Genomic DNA, 17907 nt, shown 5'->3' with positions numbered 1-17907 from the left:
CACACTCTTTCATTTAAATCCTTTAACAGATCTGGGTTAGCACCTACAAGTCCCAGGCCCTATCAGAAAATAGACGCTAGTAAGACAGGTGATTCGAGCCCTCACTGAGACATCATTAAACTAGTGTGTGCAGTACAGCGTGAAATGTGGTCTCACATGGCGTAGTACAGGGTGTTGGTGGAGTTGGAAAGACAAGGTTTCTAATCACAGCTCTATCCTTAATCCACCTCTAGGAACACCAATTAAGTCAGAGATTTTGTTTCTTTCAACATAATTCATGGCTGAGGATCAAAGAATTGTTTTTAATATCTTTGAATCTTAGGCTGACACGGACCCTCTACCATTGGAGGATACTATTTGAAGTACTTAATGTGTGTAAAAAATATTTATTTAAAACAGACATCTTGTGCGGTTGGCTTTCAGACTTTGTAAAGTTTGTTTTTGTTCACCTCTTTTTCAGAATTGATTTACAAGGAAGTTATGGACTTGGAAGAGAGAACCAAGAATGGAGTTATACGGGGGCAGCCCTCTCCTTTAGGTTGGTTACAATATAAGCTTGTTTAAAATTACAGTTTACTTCTTGTGTTATAATCTTCAGTGGCCTGAAACCTGCAGTTCTTTCCATATTTACTACCATTATTATTCAAAGTTTAATAAGTATAAGGAGTACAGTTGGGGTGGTTAAGTTGGAAGCATTGGTATGTTGTACCAGTGCACTATACTATGCACTGTACTATACTACAGTGCACTATACTATACTATATTACAGTACACTATAGTATATTATACTGCACTATACTATACTATAATACACTATATTGTATTATAACACATTATACTATACTATACTGCAATGCACTAAATGCACTATACTTTAATGTACTATACTATGTTAAATGCCCTATACTAGTACTATACTGCACGATACTATACTATAATACACTATACTATAGTAACACTGTACTAACATATGAGTGAATGATGTAATCAAATGCACATTGTTTTCTATGGTACTGACATTCCACTGAAGAACAGAAAGTTTTTTGTTGGCATTATTGTCTTGTCTTCAGAGAAGAAATTTCTCACACTGCAGTATACTTACTTTTTTAAGATTTTAACAGTCTTTACTTTGTATAAGTAAGCTAAAGCTTCATTGCAAAATTTGGTACATGTGATACCAAGTTACTGTCTTTCTTTGTCCCTTTGGTATTTTTGATTTGTTGATTGAAGGCAGGAACATTAAAACTACCATTAGAAAGTGTTCTGTTTTGCCCTGGCCAGTTTTGCTCAGGGATTAGAGCATGTGCCTGAAGACTGAAGGGTCCCAGGTTTGATTCCTGCTCAAGGGAATATATCTCAGTTGCAGGTTTAATCCCTGGCCCCTCTCTCTCACCCTTCCTTCCATTTTCTCTTAAAAAAAAATCAGTGGAAAAATATACGTGTTCTCTTTCTAAGAAGGAACCTGATTTGCAGGAGTTAAGCATTTTATTTTATCACTAGAGGCCCGGTGCACGGATTTGTGCTCCGGTGGAGTCCCTTGTTCTGGCCTGCGTAATCCGGGATCCCTCGGGGGATATCAGAGAGCTGGTTTCGGCCCGATCCCCACAGGCCAGGACGAGGGACTCCACCGGTGTACGATTGGGGCTGGGAAGGGACCACGGGAGGGCTCCAGGGCGTCTTGCCCAGTCCCATTCGGCCAGACCCCAGCAGCAAGCTAACCTACTGGTTGGAGCATCTGCCCCCTGGTGGTCAGTGCACATCATAGCGACTGGTTAAACGACCGGACACTTAACATATTAGGCTTTTATTATATAGGATAAGCTCATTTCATTTTAGTAATTGTAAAAGCATGAAGAATTGAGGGAATAGTTACATGACAGGCAGCATATACATATTAAGTACACATCTACATAACAAATACTGTTGGTTTATGTACTTTATTTCATTCAGCCTTCAAGACCCCAAAGGAGGGATTTTATGTACACTTTACAAATAAGGGAAGAAAAATTAAATGACATAAGGTTACAAATCTATTGTATAAAAAAGGTAATACTTGAAGCCACATTTATCAATAACTGGAGGGCATGGTTTCCCCAGCATCCTATATGCCCTCTGGCCAGGAACAGGGACTTTTCTGGCTACAGAGGTCAGGGCAATTTTATAGAAGAGGTGACATTTGAGCTGAGCCTTGAAGACTGAGTAGTGTTTTAATAGATGGGTCTTAAACTTGACTAAAACTATGCCATTTTAGTTATCCCTGGAAAACTCTCCCACATTCTAAGAAAAAAATTGTATATTATATCTGTTTATGGGTAGTAAAAATTTTAACTATAGTTTCAGATGCCCATTTTGTTTTGCTGTAAACATATATTTGTTTAAATCATTTTCGTAGCTTCCTATGACATTTTGGTTATATTTTAAAGTTTTTAAATGTTTTGTTTTGTTAAATCCTTGATTAGAAATGCAATTTTCCAAATTATGATATAGATCCTGTTGAAAATATAAATTGGTTTTAACAGCTTTTATTTAGAATTTATTGTAGCATAGCTATGTTGTAAATGCTTTAATAGCACAGCTAATTGGCTTGTATTGATAAACAGTAGTAGTGTTATGCCCAGATTTCGTGATTCCTAAAGACCACGAGGGAGCCGAGTCCGATGCAAAAGCAAAGAGCCTTTAATCGAGCTAGCTCGAGCCCAGTCCCCCCCCCCCCCACACACACACACACACACCGGCGCAGCGGCGAGGTGGAGAGAGAGAGAGAGCCCCAGACCCCAAATGCGCTGATTTATAGGGGGCCTGGGAGAGGTAGGAGGGGTGAGGTAGTGTGGCCTCCGCTGATTGGTCGGGGTCAGGTTGCACATGGGGGCAGGGCACGGCTTACTTTCCTTTTGCATTTCTATTGGCTAATTCAAAAGTGTGGGTTGGGCTCTTGGAGAGGTTCTAGGGCGGGAACCTGACTCCACAAGGTGGAGGACATGGAATAAAAGGAACACCCGCCCTTTCAGTAGTATAACTTAGTGCTCAGGTGGGATTGGAAAGTCCATGATTTGGGAGTTCCACAGGCAGCACACTGTCCTGGGGAGTGGCTCATGCTCGGTGTGTTGGATGTTTGAGTAAGCTTAGTAAGCTCATTAGACGGAGCAGTTGTATTTGTTCTTAATTGTTAAGTGAAAAATTTGGATCCTAGATGACTTAACTGTGGTTACAAGAGAAGTCAGTGGAATGGACAGGATGTCAGGTTTCTGGACGTGTTCTGGGTTTTCATTGCTTGCATAGAAGAGCCTTAGTAAGCTGTTATTAAAATACTCTATTCTCGGTTATATACAGAGAAAAAAGGAACAGTCTTTGATGTAAAAATATCAGATGATCACAGTATCATTTCTACTTGATTTTAAAAAATGAATCAATCATCAAATTAAGAAATTTGGACAAAGGAAATTTGAATAAGAAAATAGAAGCAAGAAAAAATATATATGGTGGGGAACCCTTTTATGAATTGAATGTTTCAGTACAAGTCTTCGAAGCTAGCCATTGTATTTGTATACTCTTCAGTCACAACCAGCAAATCCAATAGTGTCGTATGGATTGAACTTTTTTAAAAGTATAGTACTAGGTGTACCAGTTAATAATGCGGATTTTTTTCAATAGACTGAGTTACACGTATGTTGATATATATGCGATTTGATATGTATACTATTTTGTTGTATTGACAATAAGCTTCAAAACTTCACATGTAAAATTTGCTGAAGTTGTTAACATCATAGATATTTTTACACTTAAAAATGTTGAATTTCATCCAAAAAAAGAGCATTTGCAGGAAGTTTTAATTTATTACTTTATTTTGAAGAAAAGTGCTGCTGAATACTTCGGGAAGCTTATGGTGAACATGCTCCATCTCAAGATACTTGTGAATGCTGGTTTAAACGCTTTAAAAGTGATGATTTCAATGTGAAAGACAAAGATGTTCTGGTCAACCGAAAAAGTTTGAAGACCAACAATTACAAGCATTATTGGATGAAGATGCGTGTCACACTCAAAAACAACTTGCAGAAAGATTAAACGTTGCTCAGCTAACAATTTCTGATTGTTTATAAGCAATGGGAAAGATTTTAAAGGGAGGAAAATGGGTGCCACATCAACTGAACGAAAGACAAATGGAAAACCGAAAAGTCATCAGTAAAATGTTGCTTCAGCGACAAGAAAGTCTTTTTTCCATCGAATTGTGACTGGCGATGAAAAGTGGATTTTATTTTGAGAATCCCAAACGCACAAAATCATGGGTTGATCCAGGTCAACCATGAACATTGACTGCAAGACCAAATCGCTTCAGAAAGAAGACAATGCTCTGCGTTTGGTGGGATCAGGAATGTGTGGTGTATTATGAGCTTCTAAAAGCAGGTGAAACCGTTAATACTGATCGTTACCGACAACAAATAATCAATTTTAACCACGCTTTGATCATGAAACTACCAGAATGGGCCAGAAGACACAGCAAAGTAATTTTGCTTCATGATGATGCACATCACACACTTCAAAACCAGTTAAAGACACGTTAAAAGATCTTGCCTGGGAAGTATTAAACCCACCCGCTGTATTCACCAGACCTTGCTCCTTCATATTACCACTTGCTCTGATCGATGGCACACGCACTTTCTGAGCAGCACTTCAAAACGTATGAAGAAGTGGAAAATTGGGTTTCTGAATGGCTTGCCTCAAAACAAGAAAAGTTCTATTGGGATGGTATCCACAAATCACCTGAAAGATAGGGAAATGTATAGCTAGTGATGGACATTACTTTGAATAAAGCACTTTTGATGTTTCTCTTGAAATTATCGTGTTTTCTTTGATGACAAAATCCGCCATTATTAACCGGTACACCTCGTATCTTCATTTCACTCTGGCTGGGATTCTAATGGACCTTTTTTTGGGTCTAAAAGGTTATCGCAGTTCTCCTTTTCTTCTCTCCTGTCAAGGCCTGAAGTACTCAGTCTGCTTTCCTTTTTCCTGTTTCACCTGCTATCTTTGTGGTTTCATTCCTTCCTGTCTCCCAGTCCCTACCCCAGCACCCTAAAGATTTGCCTATTTCTACCCTCCTGGCTACTGCCTTGTTGCATTTGAAGACAAGCTCTCAGAGGACCTTTTATATTTAAGTTTTTATTGTTCATCATTAAACAGAATGGAGGGATAATTTCAGACAGAGATTCTGTGTTCTGGAGCAGCAGTTTTAAACCTACTTAGTTTTTTGCATCTTTGGGTGCCTAGAACTGACTCCTAGAAATTTTGGAAACCATTGCTTTTATCTATAAATGTATTCTTAAGAATTTTTGTACAGCTTGCATGGTTTGGTATACTTAAATTTGGAATGACCCTTATTTAGTGATCGTGAAGGGCATTAAGTACTTACCAAGTGTATGAATCACCTGAAACACATTCCCTACCCCCAGTGTCATTGTCTCCACTCCTGGCCTTGAGAGGATTTTTCTGTAGGTTAAGTACAGCCAGCCCTCGGAAATATTGCGGGTTTGGTTCCAGACCACTGTAACAAAGGGAGTATTGCAATAAAACAAGTTGTAATCTTTTTGCCAATTGAGAGTCCTGCCTTTGATTTGTTTAAAAAAAAAAAAAAGTGACGTCCATGGAGTGCAATAAAGTAGTGTGCAATAACACGAGACATGCTTGCATTCCTATTGTTTTTAAAATTCAGGAAATGCTTGGTAGGCTATGCTTTTGGTAAAGGAAATAGTCTTCCCCAACTTTATCTGTTTAATAAATCCACATTTGCTTTTATCAAGTATTTATTAGAATAGAAATTACAAGACCTTAGTTTACAAATCATATAACCTCAAGTAAATAGGAGCAAGCTAAAGACCCTTTCAATTGAAATGATTTCATTCTTTGTCTTGGCTTTTGCTTAAAACAAGATGTACCAAAAGTATTGTCTGGACTTTACAGTGAGAAGATAATCATAAATCACTATTTTTAGGGCAGTTTTTACCTTTTTGAGTTATACTTCGCTTTGAGATACTCGTTCCAACAAAATGCAAGACAGTTTTGCATGTATTATTGTAACTGAACAAAGAAACAGAGTTTCAGCTGCCTATAGCAATGAAAGCTGAACTTGTAAGCTAGGTGCAAAAGGAGAGGTTTTATTTAGGACCCATAAGACCTGTGAGAATGGTGCACTCATATCTCAAAGACCATCCCCCTCGTCTCAGAAACAATCTCTCTTCCTGCTCAAGCCCGCTATTCTTAACAGGGATAGGGAGGGGAAGGCATTTTCCTATCTATTCATCTTCCTAGCTTTTGTGTGCTCAGGGGCCCTGTCTCTTTTCATATTACTAGCTTTTGAAGGCTCAGGCACTGCCCATTCATATTACTAGCTTTTGGTGCTCTCAGTGTAAGAATCTCCCCCTGAGCCATTTGGCCAATGGTGGAGACGCTCCAGCGCTCCCTGTGTGCAGTAACAAGTCCCTGCTTCAAAACTCTGGAGTCTTGTAATCTTACAAGAGGAAATGGATGGAGTGCTCATCTCTGTCGTTTCTTCCTGCTGTCAAAGGGTGTACAGTCTTACCTATTGCTGGCTCCAGAGATTCTTGTCATCTACCAAGGGAAGAAGGAGGTCAGAATGGAGAGAAGCCTTTACACGAGGGAGGAGGATTGCTGTCTTCAGAGGCAGCATGTGTGGTGTCTAGAGGATGGCACTGCTGAGCAAGCGGAGCTGGGAGACTGCTTCAGATTTCAAGAGGCAGTGTTGCCAGTGGCTTCCAGAGGAAGACCTGTTGTGCAGACAAACAGTCACGTGCTCAGTGAGGGGTGTGCCTAGTAGTGCAGTGGGAATTGCAGTTAAATCAGAAACTGGAGAGACTAACGTATTCCCATGATCTAATCCTGAGTGGGGTTTGGAGTGGCGCACCAAACAACAGAATACCAGTAAGTTTGCTGAGGAAGCCACTGTCTGGGAAATGTGGACAAAGATGTTCTCAGTCCAAGCATGAGCGTATAGTACAGCAATTGTCAAAAAATAATGAGAAAATAAAAAATTACATTGTCACTTAGCCATAGGCGGTGCTGTCCCTTTCTGAAAGAGGAACTTTAAATCTCCTTCAGCAGTGCAGGTCCAGCTTTCCATTGCAGTATCAGCAGCAGCACAGCCAGATCTGAGTCCTCCTCAGGTGGTGCCTGCTTTAACTGTGTGTGGTAGAGCCAAGGCTGGATTCCGTGAGCTTTAGGGAGGCGTGTGTTGTCAGCAGACATCGTAGGGACTGGTTCATTGCTCAGCTAACTGCTCTTCAGGATCTTGAGTCTCCCAGGTCTTTAGTTAAGACTGGGCCTCCCAGCTGGAATGGGCATAAAGCTCATCGGATGAGTAAATAGACCTGCAATGAGCAAAGTTGTGCAACGTTGTTGGTGTTTGCCCTGAATGTTGTACATACTGTTTGATTTCTGACTCATGTTCTAAATCTAAAGGAGAAGGTTCTAAAACAGAAACTTGGAAGGGTCTCCCATATTTCAAAAGGGTTTAATTTAAGCCCACTTCGGAGTGCCACTCATCTGGAGCAAGGCAGTAGGGAGTGCCTGGTATTTACAGGCTTGGTTCTTTATAAATGAGGATCCTTCAAATGTGGTCTAATTAGGTTCATGAAAGCATCCTTTTTAGGACCTGGTATGGTATAAATACCATAGTAGGTTGCCCCAGAGTGAATTTCTCTGCTTCCTGTAAGATGTCACAGGTAGCTGCTATTGCCAGGAGGCATGGTAGCATCCCTTTGTCTTATGATCTAGTTTCTTTGAGAAATAGGCTATGGCTTGAGGGGTATTTCCCAGGGTCTGGGTTAGTACCCCAAGTTCAATTCCTTGCCTTTCATGAACGTGTAATTTGAAAGTTTTCTGTAAATTGGGCAATCCTAGTGCAGGAGCCAAAACTAGTTTTTCCTTTAAGGTGTCAATGCTGCCTGACAGTTTCCTGTCCACTTAAGAGGTTCAGAGTCCAGTCCTTTCTAAGAATTAGACAGTGGTTTCGCTTTAAGGCCTAAGTTTAGAATCCAAATTCGGCAAAACCCCATAATCCCTAAGAATCCACGAAGCTGCCTCTGGTTCTCCAGGATTTTTATTGTAGCAATGGCTACAGTTTTCAATCAGCCATCAAGCTCCGAGTGCCCTGTTTCAATTGGAATCCCAGGTATGCCACCTCCTGCTTGTAAAACTGGGCCTTATGAGGCGATACTTTATATTCTCTTTTTGCCAAATGGTTCAAGACTGTGATGGTGTTGAGCAAACAGTCTTTGTAAGTATTACTAGCTAGTAGTAAGGCATCTACATATTGTAGAAGAATTCCCGATTTAAATTGAACAACTCTTCAATCTTTTCATAATATTTCCCAATATGAAATATTGGGGATTCTTAAATCCCTGTGGCTACACAGTCCAACAGTATTAGAGCATGGCTTTAGTTTCTGGGTATTGCCATCCAAAGGCAATTAATAGTTGAGCCTGTTCATCTATTGGGATGCAGAAAAAAAGCAGCCTTCGAGTCTAGAACTGAAAATCATTTGCTGTCCCTGGGCCCTGTGGTCATCAAAGTATAAGGTTGGGCACCGTAGGATGAATGTCCTGGACAACGTCATTTATGGTCCTAAGATCCTGTACAAATCGATATTCATCAGAGTGAGGCTTTTTCACTGACAAAAATGGGGAACACCTGTTTTTGTAATTGGTCACTCAAGTAGCCATCACCACAGCTGTTACAGGGGGTCTGGCATGGCTGGATTAATCCTGATTTTAACAATTTCTGCAATACTGGTTGAATTCTCTCTAAAGCTTCCCTTTTCAGGGGGTATTGCTTCTTCCATGGGATCCGTGCCCCTTCTTTAGGGTTAATTTCTGTGGGTTGGATGTTAACTGCTCCACCCTGGGGTTCCATCAGCCCAAACAGCCCGATCAAACTGCTTGTAGATCTCGGGTGGGAAGAATTCACCTCCGGCTCCTTCTGGGCAAGTCAGGAGCACCTGGAGCTGGAGAGCACGTTCCAGCAGAACTTTTATTCAGAACTGCTGCTTCTCGGGGGAAAGTTATTGGTGCGTGCAGTTTGCAAAGTAAAAGTTGGCCCACCATGGAACCAGGCAGTCTGGCATGTAGAGATAACTATGCGTAAGTTTTTTATTCTCAAGCTGGCGTTCATTCTAGAGGTTGAAGGAATACCTGTTTTTGTAATTGGTCACTCAAGTAACCATCACCGCAGCTGGACTTTTCTTGGTTAGTTTTGTACTTAGGGCTGAGTATGTAGCTCCTGTATCTACAGTGATTCAGTTAGCTTGTTCCCCACAGTTAATAGTAGCCAAGGCTCCTGCAGGGAAATACTAGTAGTAATAGGCCGGGAAGTGTCTAGGGGAGCCTCTGGGCCTCCTCATTCATCATCAGATTCGTCATTCCTTTCTAACATTTCCTAGCAAGGGTTTCTATCCTTTTTATTTTTCTTTTTGAGTTCTAGGCAGTCCTTTCTTCAATGGCCTTCCTCTTTGCAGCAGGCGCATTGATTGATGCCTAGTGGATCTTGCCCTTTTCTTTTTGTGTCCCGCCTCTCCTTCTGATTTCCCACACTGTTTCTAAGAAAACATTGCCCTGCTTTAATTTCCTTGTTTCCAGGCATGGTAAACTTTAAAAGCTACGTCCACCATCTGGGAGGGATTCATTCCCAATACCCCATCTAAAGGTTGGTGCTTCTTTCTGCTATCTGGGGCACTTTGCCCCCCCCCCAAAAAAAATCATGTTTACCCTCTGGACATTTTCTGGTGCCTGTGAGTCATCATCAGTGTGCTTTTGGTAGGTCTAACAAATCCTTTCTTAAGCCCTTCTGATATGCACCTTCTGTAATGTTCTAGGGATGCTAGGTCCCCCCTGTGTGCTTCCCAGTTGGGCTCTGTCAAGGGAATCATCCCAGCTGGGTTGGGGGTCCCATTGGGATTCCCTTAATGCAGACGATGAACCTTTTCATTAGCTTTATCTATAACTAGCTGCCTTTCATCTGTCGTTAGCAGGATGTTAAGGAGAGCCTGTACATCTGCCCAGTTTGGATGGTGGGTGACAAAAATGGAGGTAATAAGATCTGCCATTTTCTGAGGATTCTCCCTATATGAGGGGCTGAAATTTTTCCAATTCAGTAAACCTGAAGTTGAAAATGGAGTGTGGGCCCAATAGTGATTAGCAGGCTGGCCTTCCTGGCTTATTCCATCTATAGGGTATTGCCTCAAAGGGAATTGTCATTCTCTGGTTAGGGGTGCTCTCTGGCCAAATTGGGTGCCCTGCCAGATCTTCAAGGGGGAGACCATCCCTTCATCATACAGGGGTGGGGATGTCATCCCCTGGATGTGCACCTATCTCAAGGGCATCCAGCAACTGGGGTAGTGGTGGGGAAATTCTGCTGCTGCTAATCCTGGGTCCCCTGGGTTCAGAGCATTAAAGAGACTTATCTCATAATTTCTCTTTTTTTCCTGTATCTTACTATTTTGAAGCCAGTTCCCTTCTCTGAGTCATAAGGTTCTCCCCCCACACCCCGCCCGCCGCTTTTTTTTTTTTTTTTTTTTTGCCAAATTCTTATTGTGTAAAGTCATAAACATCTGGAGGTAAGGGATTTCATCCCATTTCTCTGATTTTTGGCAAAACAATTACAACTGTATGATGCTGTAGTAATTTAGGGAACTATTTAGGGGCCATTTTCCCCCCATACTCTTAAGTATATATAGGCCAAGCAGTATTACAGTAGAAAACCAACTCCTCTTTAGTCATTGGATCATAGCTGTACATGAATTAATCTCTAAAATTTGGCCCAGTGGGCTTCATTCAGGAGTTGAAACAGAACAACCCCTGATGGCACGAAAGTACAAAGCCAAAACTGTAACTATAGCAAGACCCCAGACGAAATGGGAACATATAAACAAAAGTTGAGCCCATAATTCCATTAATCTAAACAAACAAAAGCAAGTCCTAAGGTCTTACTAGTATACTCTGCCAACAGATACCACAAGCAGTCCTAACTGGACCCAGATAGCATAAAGCCCAAGTGGCAGGAAGAAAAGAACCCCCCAATGTGCAGGCCAGTGTGACTTACCCAGTCTTGGAATTCATCTGCTCCCCCAAAACCAGTTTCCTTTCACCAGCCTACATTTTAGGAGACTGATGCATTGAGAGGAAGTGCAGGGAAATTCTCCAAGAAAACCTCTTGGGCCCTAACCGGTTTGGCTCAGTGGATAGAGCATTGGCCTGTGGACTGAAGGGTCCCAGGTTCGATTCTGATCAAGGGCATGTACCTTGGTTGCGGGCACATCCCCAGTTGGGGGTGTGCAGGAGGCAGCTAATTGATGTTTCTCATCGATGTTTCTAACTCTCTATCCCTCTCCCTTCCTCTCTGTAAAAAAATTAATAATAATATATATATATATATATATATATATATATATATATATTTATTTTATTTTATTTTTTTTTTAAAAAAAAAAAGCAGAAAACCTCTTGGCAGCTGCTGGGAAATCCTCACAGACCTGCTCCCAGGTTTGGGGTCAGCCTGCCACAGGCAGCTGGGGCCCCCACCCAGGCCCTCCAGGACTTGTGAAGGTCCATGCTGTCCCACCAGAGTTGCCAAAAACTAACCGAACAAAAAAGCAGAGGTTCGGCTGCCTACTGCAATGAAAGCCAAACTCAGGAGAAAGGTACTGGTGCAAAAGAAAAGAGGTTTTATTCAGGAGCCGCACTGCCTGAGAGAACAGCGAACTCCCATCTCAGAGACCATCTCTCTTCCTACTCAAGCCTGTGGTTCTTTTAGGGATAGGAAGGGGAGGGATTTTTTTTTCCTATTAAATTATCTTGCTATCTTTTGGTGCCCTATCCATTTATCTTCCCAACCTTTTGGCTGCTTGGACCCTGTCTATTCATATTTCCAGCTTTTGGCAGCTCAGGCCCTGTCCATTCATATTCCTAGCTTTTGGCAGCTCAGGCCCTGTCCATTCATATTCCTCGCTTTTGGCACCTTCAGGCCTTCTCCATTCATATTTCTGTCTTTTGGTGTGCTCAGTGTAAGAATCTCCCCCTGCACCATCTTGGGCAGTGGGGGAGACTCCCTGGTGCTCCCTTACTGTCTACGATAACATTATCAGTATTCTCACACAGCCTGAAGCCCATTTATGAATCTTGCAATAGGACCGTTTCTAAGTGTCTTGGACTTAACAATTCTTATCTTGAACTGAAAACAAATTTGTGAAAGGACAGGACACTGGGTTTCAAGACATGTTCAGTTCTCACCTCATAAATTGTAATGAAAAGAGTTGATAAATTAGTGTTGTTCTGAATTTCACTTCTGATTATTTTTAGTGGGCTTTTTAAAGCCAAGAGAAAAGTCATTGACCGCTGGAGGTAGCCAATAATAGTACAAGTGACCGGGTCTGCAACTCTGTCTGCAACTGATTTGCGGTTTTGTTTCTCATAGCACAGGTGCAGCAGTGATCAATGGCTCTCAGCATCCATCGTCATCACCGTCTGTCAATGATGTTTCTTCAATGTCAACAGATCCAACTTTGGCCTCGGATACCGACAGCAGTCTAGAAGCATCAGCTGGACCTCTGGGCTGCTGTAGATGACTACTTGGGCCTGGGGGGTGGGAGGGGAGGGATGGGGAGTTGTTTAGCCCTTGATAGAACTACTTTGAGAACTAAGTCAGTGGTCTTATTTTGAGTGATTTTTCAAAAATGTAGAATTCATTTTGTAGTAAAGTAGTTTATTTTTTTTTAATTTCAAGTGATGTAATTTAAAACTTAAGTTGTTTTAAAACAGCAACAAAACTGTATTGTATTTTTGCTGTAATTAACTGTATAATGTAAACCTAATTATTTTATCATGGTTTAAATTTTTTGCATATTTGCTTTATCTTATGCTGCTGATTTTTTTTACTGAATTTGTAAGATTTTGTTTATCAAAGCAACTATTATGTGGTGACTTGCCTATATCATGAATTATTTAAGATTTTTATAGTTTTTTTTAAATTAGAAATTATTTCAAATGTTTTGTTCATGATGCTATCCTTCAGGGTTATGTGCTTATCAATGAAATAACCACAGAGGAGTGAGGGAAAGTAACCTGTAGCCAGTTATATTCAGGAATAACTACTGTAAATGATGAACATGTTAAAAAAAAACACAAACCTCCATTATTGCTACTTGCCAATCCTAATTTAGTTACAACTATTGGTAGTAATTCTACATGAATTTTGGCAAAAGCCCCATCATCTAAATGGCAGAATAACTCAGAGCATGTTTTTGAAGATGCTGGGCGTCCACCACCATCCTTCTACTCCCTCCCCCCACTTTACCCAACAAAAGTCAAGTGAAAAGAATATGGTGTTTCCTGCAAGTCTGTGGCATGCTCAGACCTCACCACGTAAAGCCAAAAGGATGCTTCATGAGTAATACATTTCACTGCAGATGATGAGTAATACATTTCACTGCAGATGATGAGTAATACATTTCACTGCAGATAATGAGTAATACATTTCACTGCAGATGAGCAGATGGTTCGCCTCCTAGCTGTGAGCCCTACTCTTGTGCACACTGAGCTGAGCTCCTCAGGCTGCAGGTCCAGTGATGGATGGTCTGGAGCTGGTCCTTTCTCTTGCAGCGGGGGGCCTTGGACCTTCCGGTTTCCAGGCAGTTGAGCACCAGCCCGGGTGCTTCTGGCCATTTGATTCTACCTGTAGCATAATCATGTCTATACTAGCTGTCGGGAGGTTCCAAAGCCTACTTAGATTTCTGTAGGTGATGTATCCAAGGAGCAATATACCGTTCATCTGAAAATAGTAGCACACAGCCATATATAAGGTATCATTTCCCAAGGACTGTTTCTCCACACTGAGCAGAGCAGGCATAAATGGTGATTATTTAGTCTGAGACTTTCATTTTTTATATCTGATTTTCAGTAAAACCGCAATGTGGATGTTGAGTAGTGTAAGAATGGTGCTGCTCCTGACAAGTGATGTAACTGTTTACATTTTATATCTGCAGAATTATTTCTCTATGGCGGGATTTTTCTTAAGTAAAATGTCATTGAAGTCTCATCTCTGAATGCATTATCTGTGATGCCCCAGGACTTTTTGTTATGTTTGGAGCAGAGGGATTTCATGTCATGAACTAGGAAGTGCACACTTAGATACGTGGCAAGGTTCTAGCAGAAAGCTCATGGGAGTTAGTGACCAACAGGAGCAAGCACTGGTGCAGCTCAACACAGGTCTCAAAGCTCGCCTGGCATGTTATTTGTATATTTAGTGCAAAATTCCTTTGAGTGATAATTGTTACTGTGCAATATTTAGGATTAAAATACATTAGCCTTTTTATATACTTTGAAATAGCAAGTTTGTTTTTGATGGTTTAAAGTCATGATTTCCAGTCTCCTTAGAAGTTGTCAACCTTTTTATCAGTCCCTTTTCTACTCATACAACATGGTGCATTAATTTTACTTAGCAACTTAGAGTTTTGAGACTAACACCTTGACTTGTAGAAACAGGATTGGATGTGCGGAGACGTTTAAACGTGAGTGTGTCCTTTGTGTATATGAGTTTGACAGTAAACTAGCTTTGTTTTCTAGGGTAGACCATTTCACTATTGCACTTTAACAACTGACATGCTTTCAGAAGCTCCCCATAGTTTAGGTTTGATTGCTAACAAGCCATCTCTATTGATACAGATGTTGGTTAAGCAAGAAAACCAGGTGTTGTTACTGTATCATTTGTTGTAAATGCCAGCTCCCACTTGCCAACCAGCATGTTTCAGTTGATCCAGAGAAAATGAACTCATTAGTTAATGGAGACAAAAATGCTTAAATTCTATCTTGAAAACAAAGTCTGTCTGTTAAATGTGTGTACCTAGGTTTTTAAAATGCAGTATCTAAATACAGCATTCCCTCTTAAATTTGTTAAGGTAAAGATATACATGTTCATTTTATTTTTAAAACATTTTGAACCTTTAAAATATCTTAAACATTTGTGTTTGTTTGTTTTTTAACAGAAATTACAAATAAGATTTCTTTCCGGCAGTGCTTAATGTAAAGCCACCTTGCTTATTTAAACTTTGGTTTTTCAATTTTATACACTTAGTGTACCATCTTCTTACTGTCAGAGAGTTATTTTGACCAAGATCTATTACTCAACTTTATAGGTTAGGAAAGAGACACTAATTCTAATTCTCTCTACATATTTCTTCCGGCTTACTATTCTGTTACCCTCTAATGTGTATTGATCATTTGTAAAGTAATTGTTGGGATTGCTTGCTTACACTTTACATACATCGAGCATCTTAGCCTGTTCCTACTGTTAGCTGAACGGTTCTCACTTTGCCACGCATCCTCGGTGCCTGTGGTTCCTGGCACGCACTCTCCCAGGGGGGTAGAGGCACACACATCACACCAGACTTATCCAGAGAAATGAAGCCACCACACAGCCCCTGACCGTCCAGAGAAGTGGTTGTGTGTAAGGCAGCCAGCTTCCCTCCATGCTCATCCTGCCATGCTGTCTGAGAAGATGAAGGTTCAGAGTGAAGTAGGCGGCAGGCCAGGGAGTTGCTCCGGGTACAGGTAGCATGGTTCACACCAACCACTCAATGTGGCCCAGGCAAAGCCTGCACATACTGAGGTGAAAGCAAGTCTGTTTTCAGAAATACCGTTGTAGTTTGTGAGTGTCCGTTGGTCGCAATAGCTGTAGAATGACCGCATGAAGCCCCAGGTCCCAGTAAACTCTCACGGGTAGAAGACAAACCACCATCCTGTCATTATCAGCCTCTTCAATGTCAACTCTGTCCTTTACATGTTACGATAGATTGTGTTTCTACTCATCTCTCTTAGGCTTTTTCTGAATCAGGGAAAACTAATTTTCCTAATAGCAAGAAAGATGAAGGGATAAAGGGCATTGAAGCAGAAATGTATAGTTTGGGGTATGATTAGAAAACTCATAAGGAACACAAGTCTTAATTTCAAACTAACTGCTCTTAGTTAAGTGCTCTTAGGAGAGTCTAGTAAGAGTAACACTTTCTGGTCATTTCTGGTTTAGATTCTTTTCATTACTGAAACTTTTAAGAACTGTTACCTGTGGATTAGTTTTGCACAATGTTTTATTCTCACAATAACGTACAAATTAGGTTTGTATTGAACTACCTCACACTAATTTTCTATGCTTTCCCAAGTAAGCCGTAGCCCTTGCTCTTACTTCTTTACTGGGTGTGAGTATAAGTGTGTGTTAAACACTTCATAGTCAGTGTTGACACAGTACCAGTAAGTATATGTGAAATACGTACCGGCATCAGTAAGAGAGACTCCATGTCAACCCTCCTGCTGTGTAGCTTTGAAATTGTTAGGTGTGCTTGTTGGACGTTATTGTTGTCTGTTTTGCAAGTAGAAACCTGCTCGTGACATCAGTCCATCCTTTACATTTTACAGAAGGACTAAGTCTAAACTTTACGAAGAAATAAATTACTTTTGTAGGCCCAATATTTGGTATATTTTTGAGAAGCTCTTAAACTTTTAGCCGAATGATGAATTTAAATTGAACTAGCTGTCTACCTGGACTGTGACATCTATTTTCTCATTACAGTTTATCCTGTTAAGCAGGTGTTACCACCTGAAACACAAATATGGTAACTCCCATTTGCGTTCTCCCTGGACGACGCCACTCCTCGTTCCTCCCCGTTCCGTTCCCTCCTCTAGACAAACAAAATGGGGCACTTTGTAGGGAATGCTGAGATCATTGTGTGGTTTTTAATCATTCATGCCCTAGTCATTAAACACGCACCACTGGATGTAGACAATGTTATCTAGTATGTTCATTGGTTATAATATTTTAAATAAAAAAGAAAAAGTGGTATGAACACTATGAAATTAAGTGTTTTCATTGAAAATTATCTGAATTTTTGCTAAAAAGTTTTTCTGGGCAATTTTAAGATAGCCCGTAGGTGGGGATGAAGGGTAACACTGGGGCCGGTTTCCTAGGTTTGGGTTCTATGTAGACTAAGGAGCCTAAACCATGCCCTGGTTTCCTGGTTTATCTAGTCTTGCTTTTCTGGTGTTTGAAATCGCTGCAGAAACTTTTTTTTTAAGGGAATTTGCTTCAACACCCTTAACCTAGTTCTTGGTAAGCATGCGAGAGAATAGCCATCGTGGCCACTTAGCGAAAATAAGTACTTAAAAAGCATCTCTTTCCAGACAAACCAGGGGCTTCAGCTTGGCCCGTACCTTCCCACTGCCAACATCGGGCAGGCTGCTTGGCGGGTCACCGTGCCTGTGTCCAGGCTCTGGGAGTTGACACTCCATCTCACTTAGCTCTTGCTCAGATGATCCTGCATCCATGCTGCCCCTCCCCTGCACTCACACCTCTGCTCTGAGTCAAGGCAGACGGCACCCTGTGGCGAGCTCATGGTCCAGGGGGCTGAGCGCTCAGCAGCAGTGGTCATTGCCAGGCCTCAGGGGAGGCGCGGCACCAAGTGAAGGAGGAACTGGTCCCGTTCCCGGGGCTGCATTAGCTTAGTGTTGTTCTGGGAAAGCCCGTTGGCTCTATGGGAATGAAAATTAAATTGTACTGGTTTGTGCTTTAAAAACACCTTTAGCTTTTACAACGAATATACCAATGTGTCTCTGGACTTTATTTTAAACTTAAAAGTTACTTCAAATGCACTTCATAAATGTTGGGTTTCTGTCTAACATTTCATTCCGTTAGTGAATGCGCTCATGCCCTAGCCCTGCACACCTCGCGTGGGCCTGACTGACAATGAAATGAAGCGTTTTGGAGGCATTGTCTTCATTTAAAGGTATAGGAGCTTGTAGTTCGTGAGAATGAGGAGTCCTCTGCGCAGACCTCTGGTTGGGAGGGTCCCTGGCAGGGGAA

At 41.2% G+C, this 17907-nt stretch overlaps 1 protein-coding gene across 6 annotated transcripts in view; it reads left to right on the top strand.

Annotated features, from left to right (window-relative positions):
• The window catches only part of MAPK8 (mitogen-activated protein kinase 8), a 131740-nt gene extending 114844 nt beyond the window's left edge, over positions 1–16896 (top strand). For 2 of the 6 annotated variants that reach the window (XM_080687454.1, XM_080687453.1), the window contains exons 11-12: positions 461–538; positions 12483–16896. In XM_080687454.1, the coding sequence (XP_080543580.1) occupies positions 461–538; positions 12483–12628 (224 nt within the window). In that variant the 3' untranslated portion in view covers positions 12629–16896. Of the gene's footprint in view, positions 1–460; positions 539–3850; positions 4830–12477 lie in introns of those variants that run through there. The other 4 variants (XM_080687455.1, XM_080687456.1, XM_080687457.1 and 1 more) reach the window with 2 other exon arrangements.
• The last annotated feature ends 1011 nt before the right edge of the window (positions 16897–17907 follow it).

This window comes from Plecotus auritus, assembly GCF_963455305.1.
Source record: "Plecotus auritus genome assembly, chromosome: 9".
Taxonomy (NCBI): domain Eukaryota; kingdom Metazoa; phylum Chordata; class Mammalia; order Chiroptera; family Vespertilionidae; genus Plecotus; species Plecotus auritus.
The sequence above is the reverse complement of the archived record's forward strand: the minus strand, read 5'-3'. Positions and strand labels throughout refer to the sequence as shown.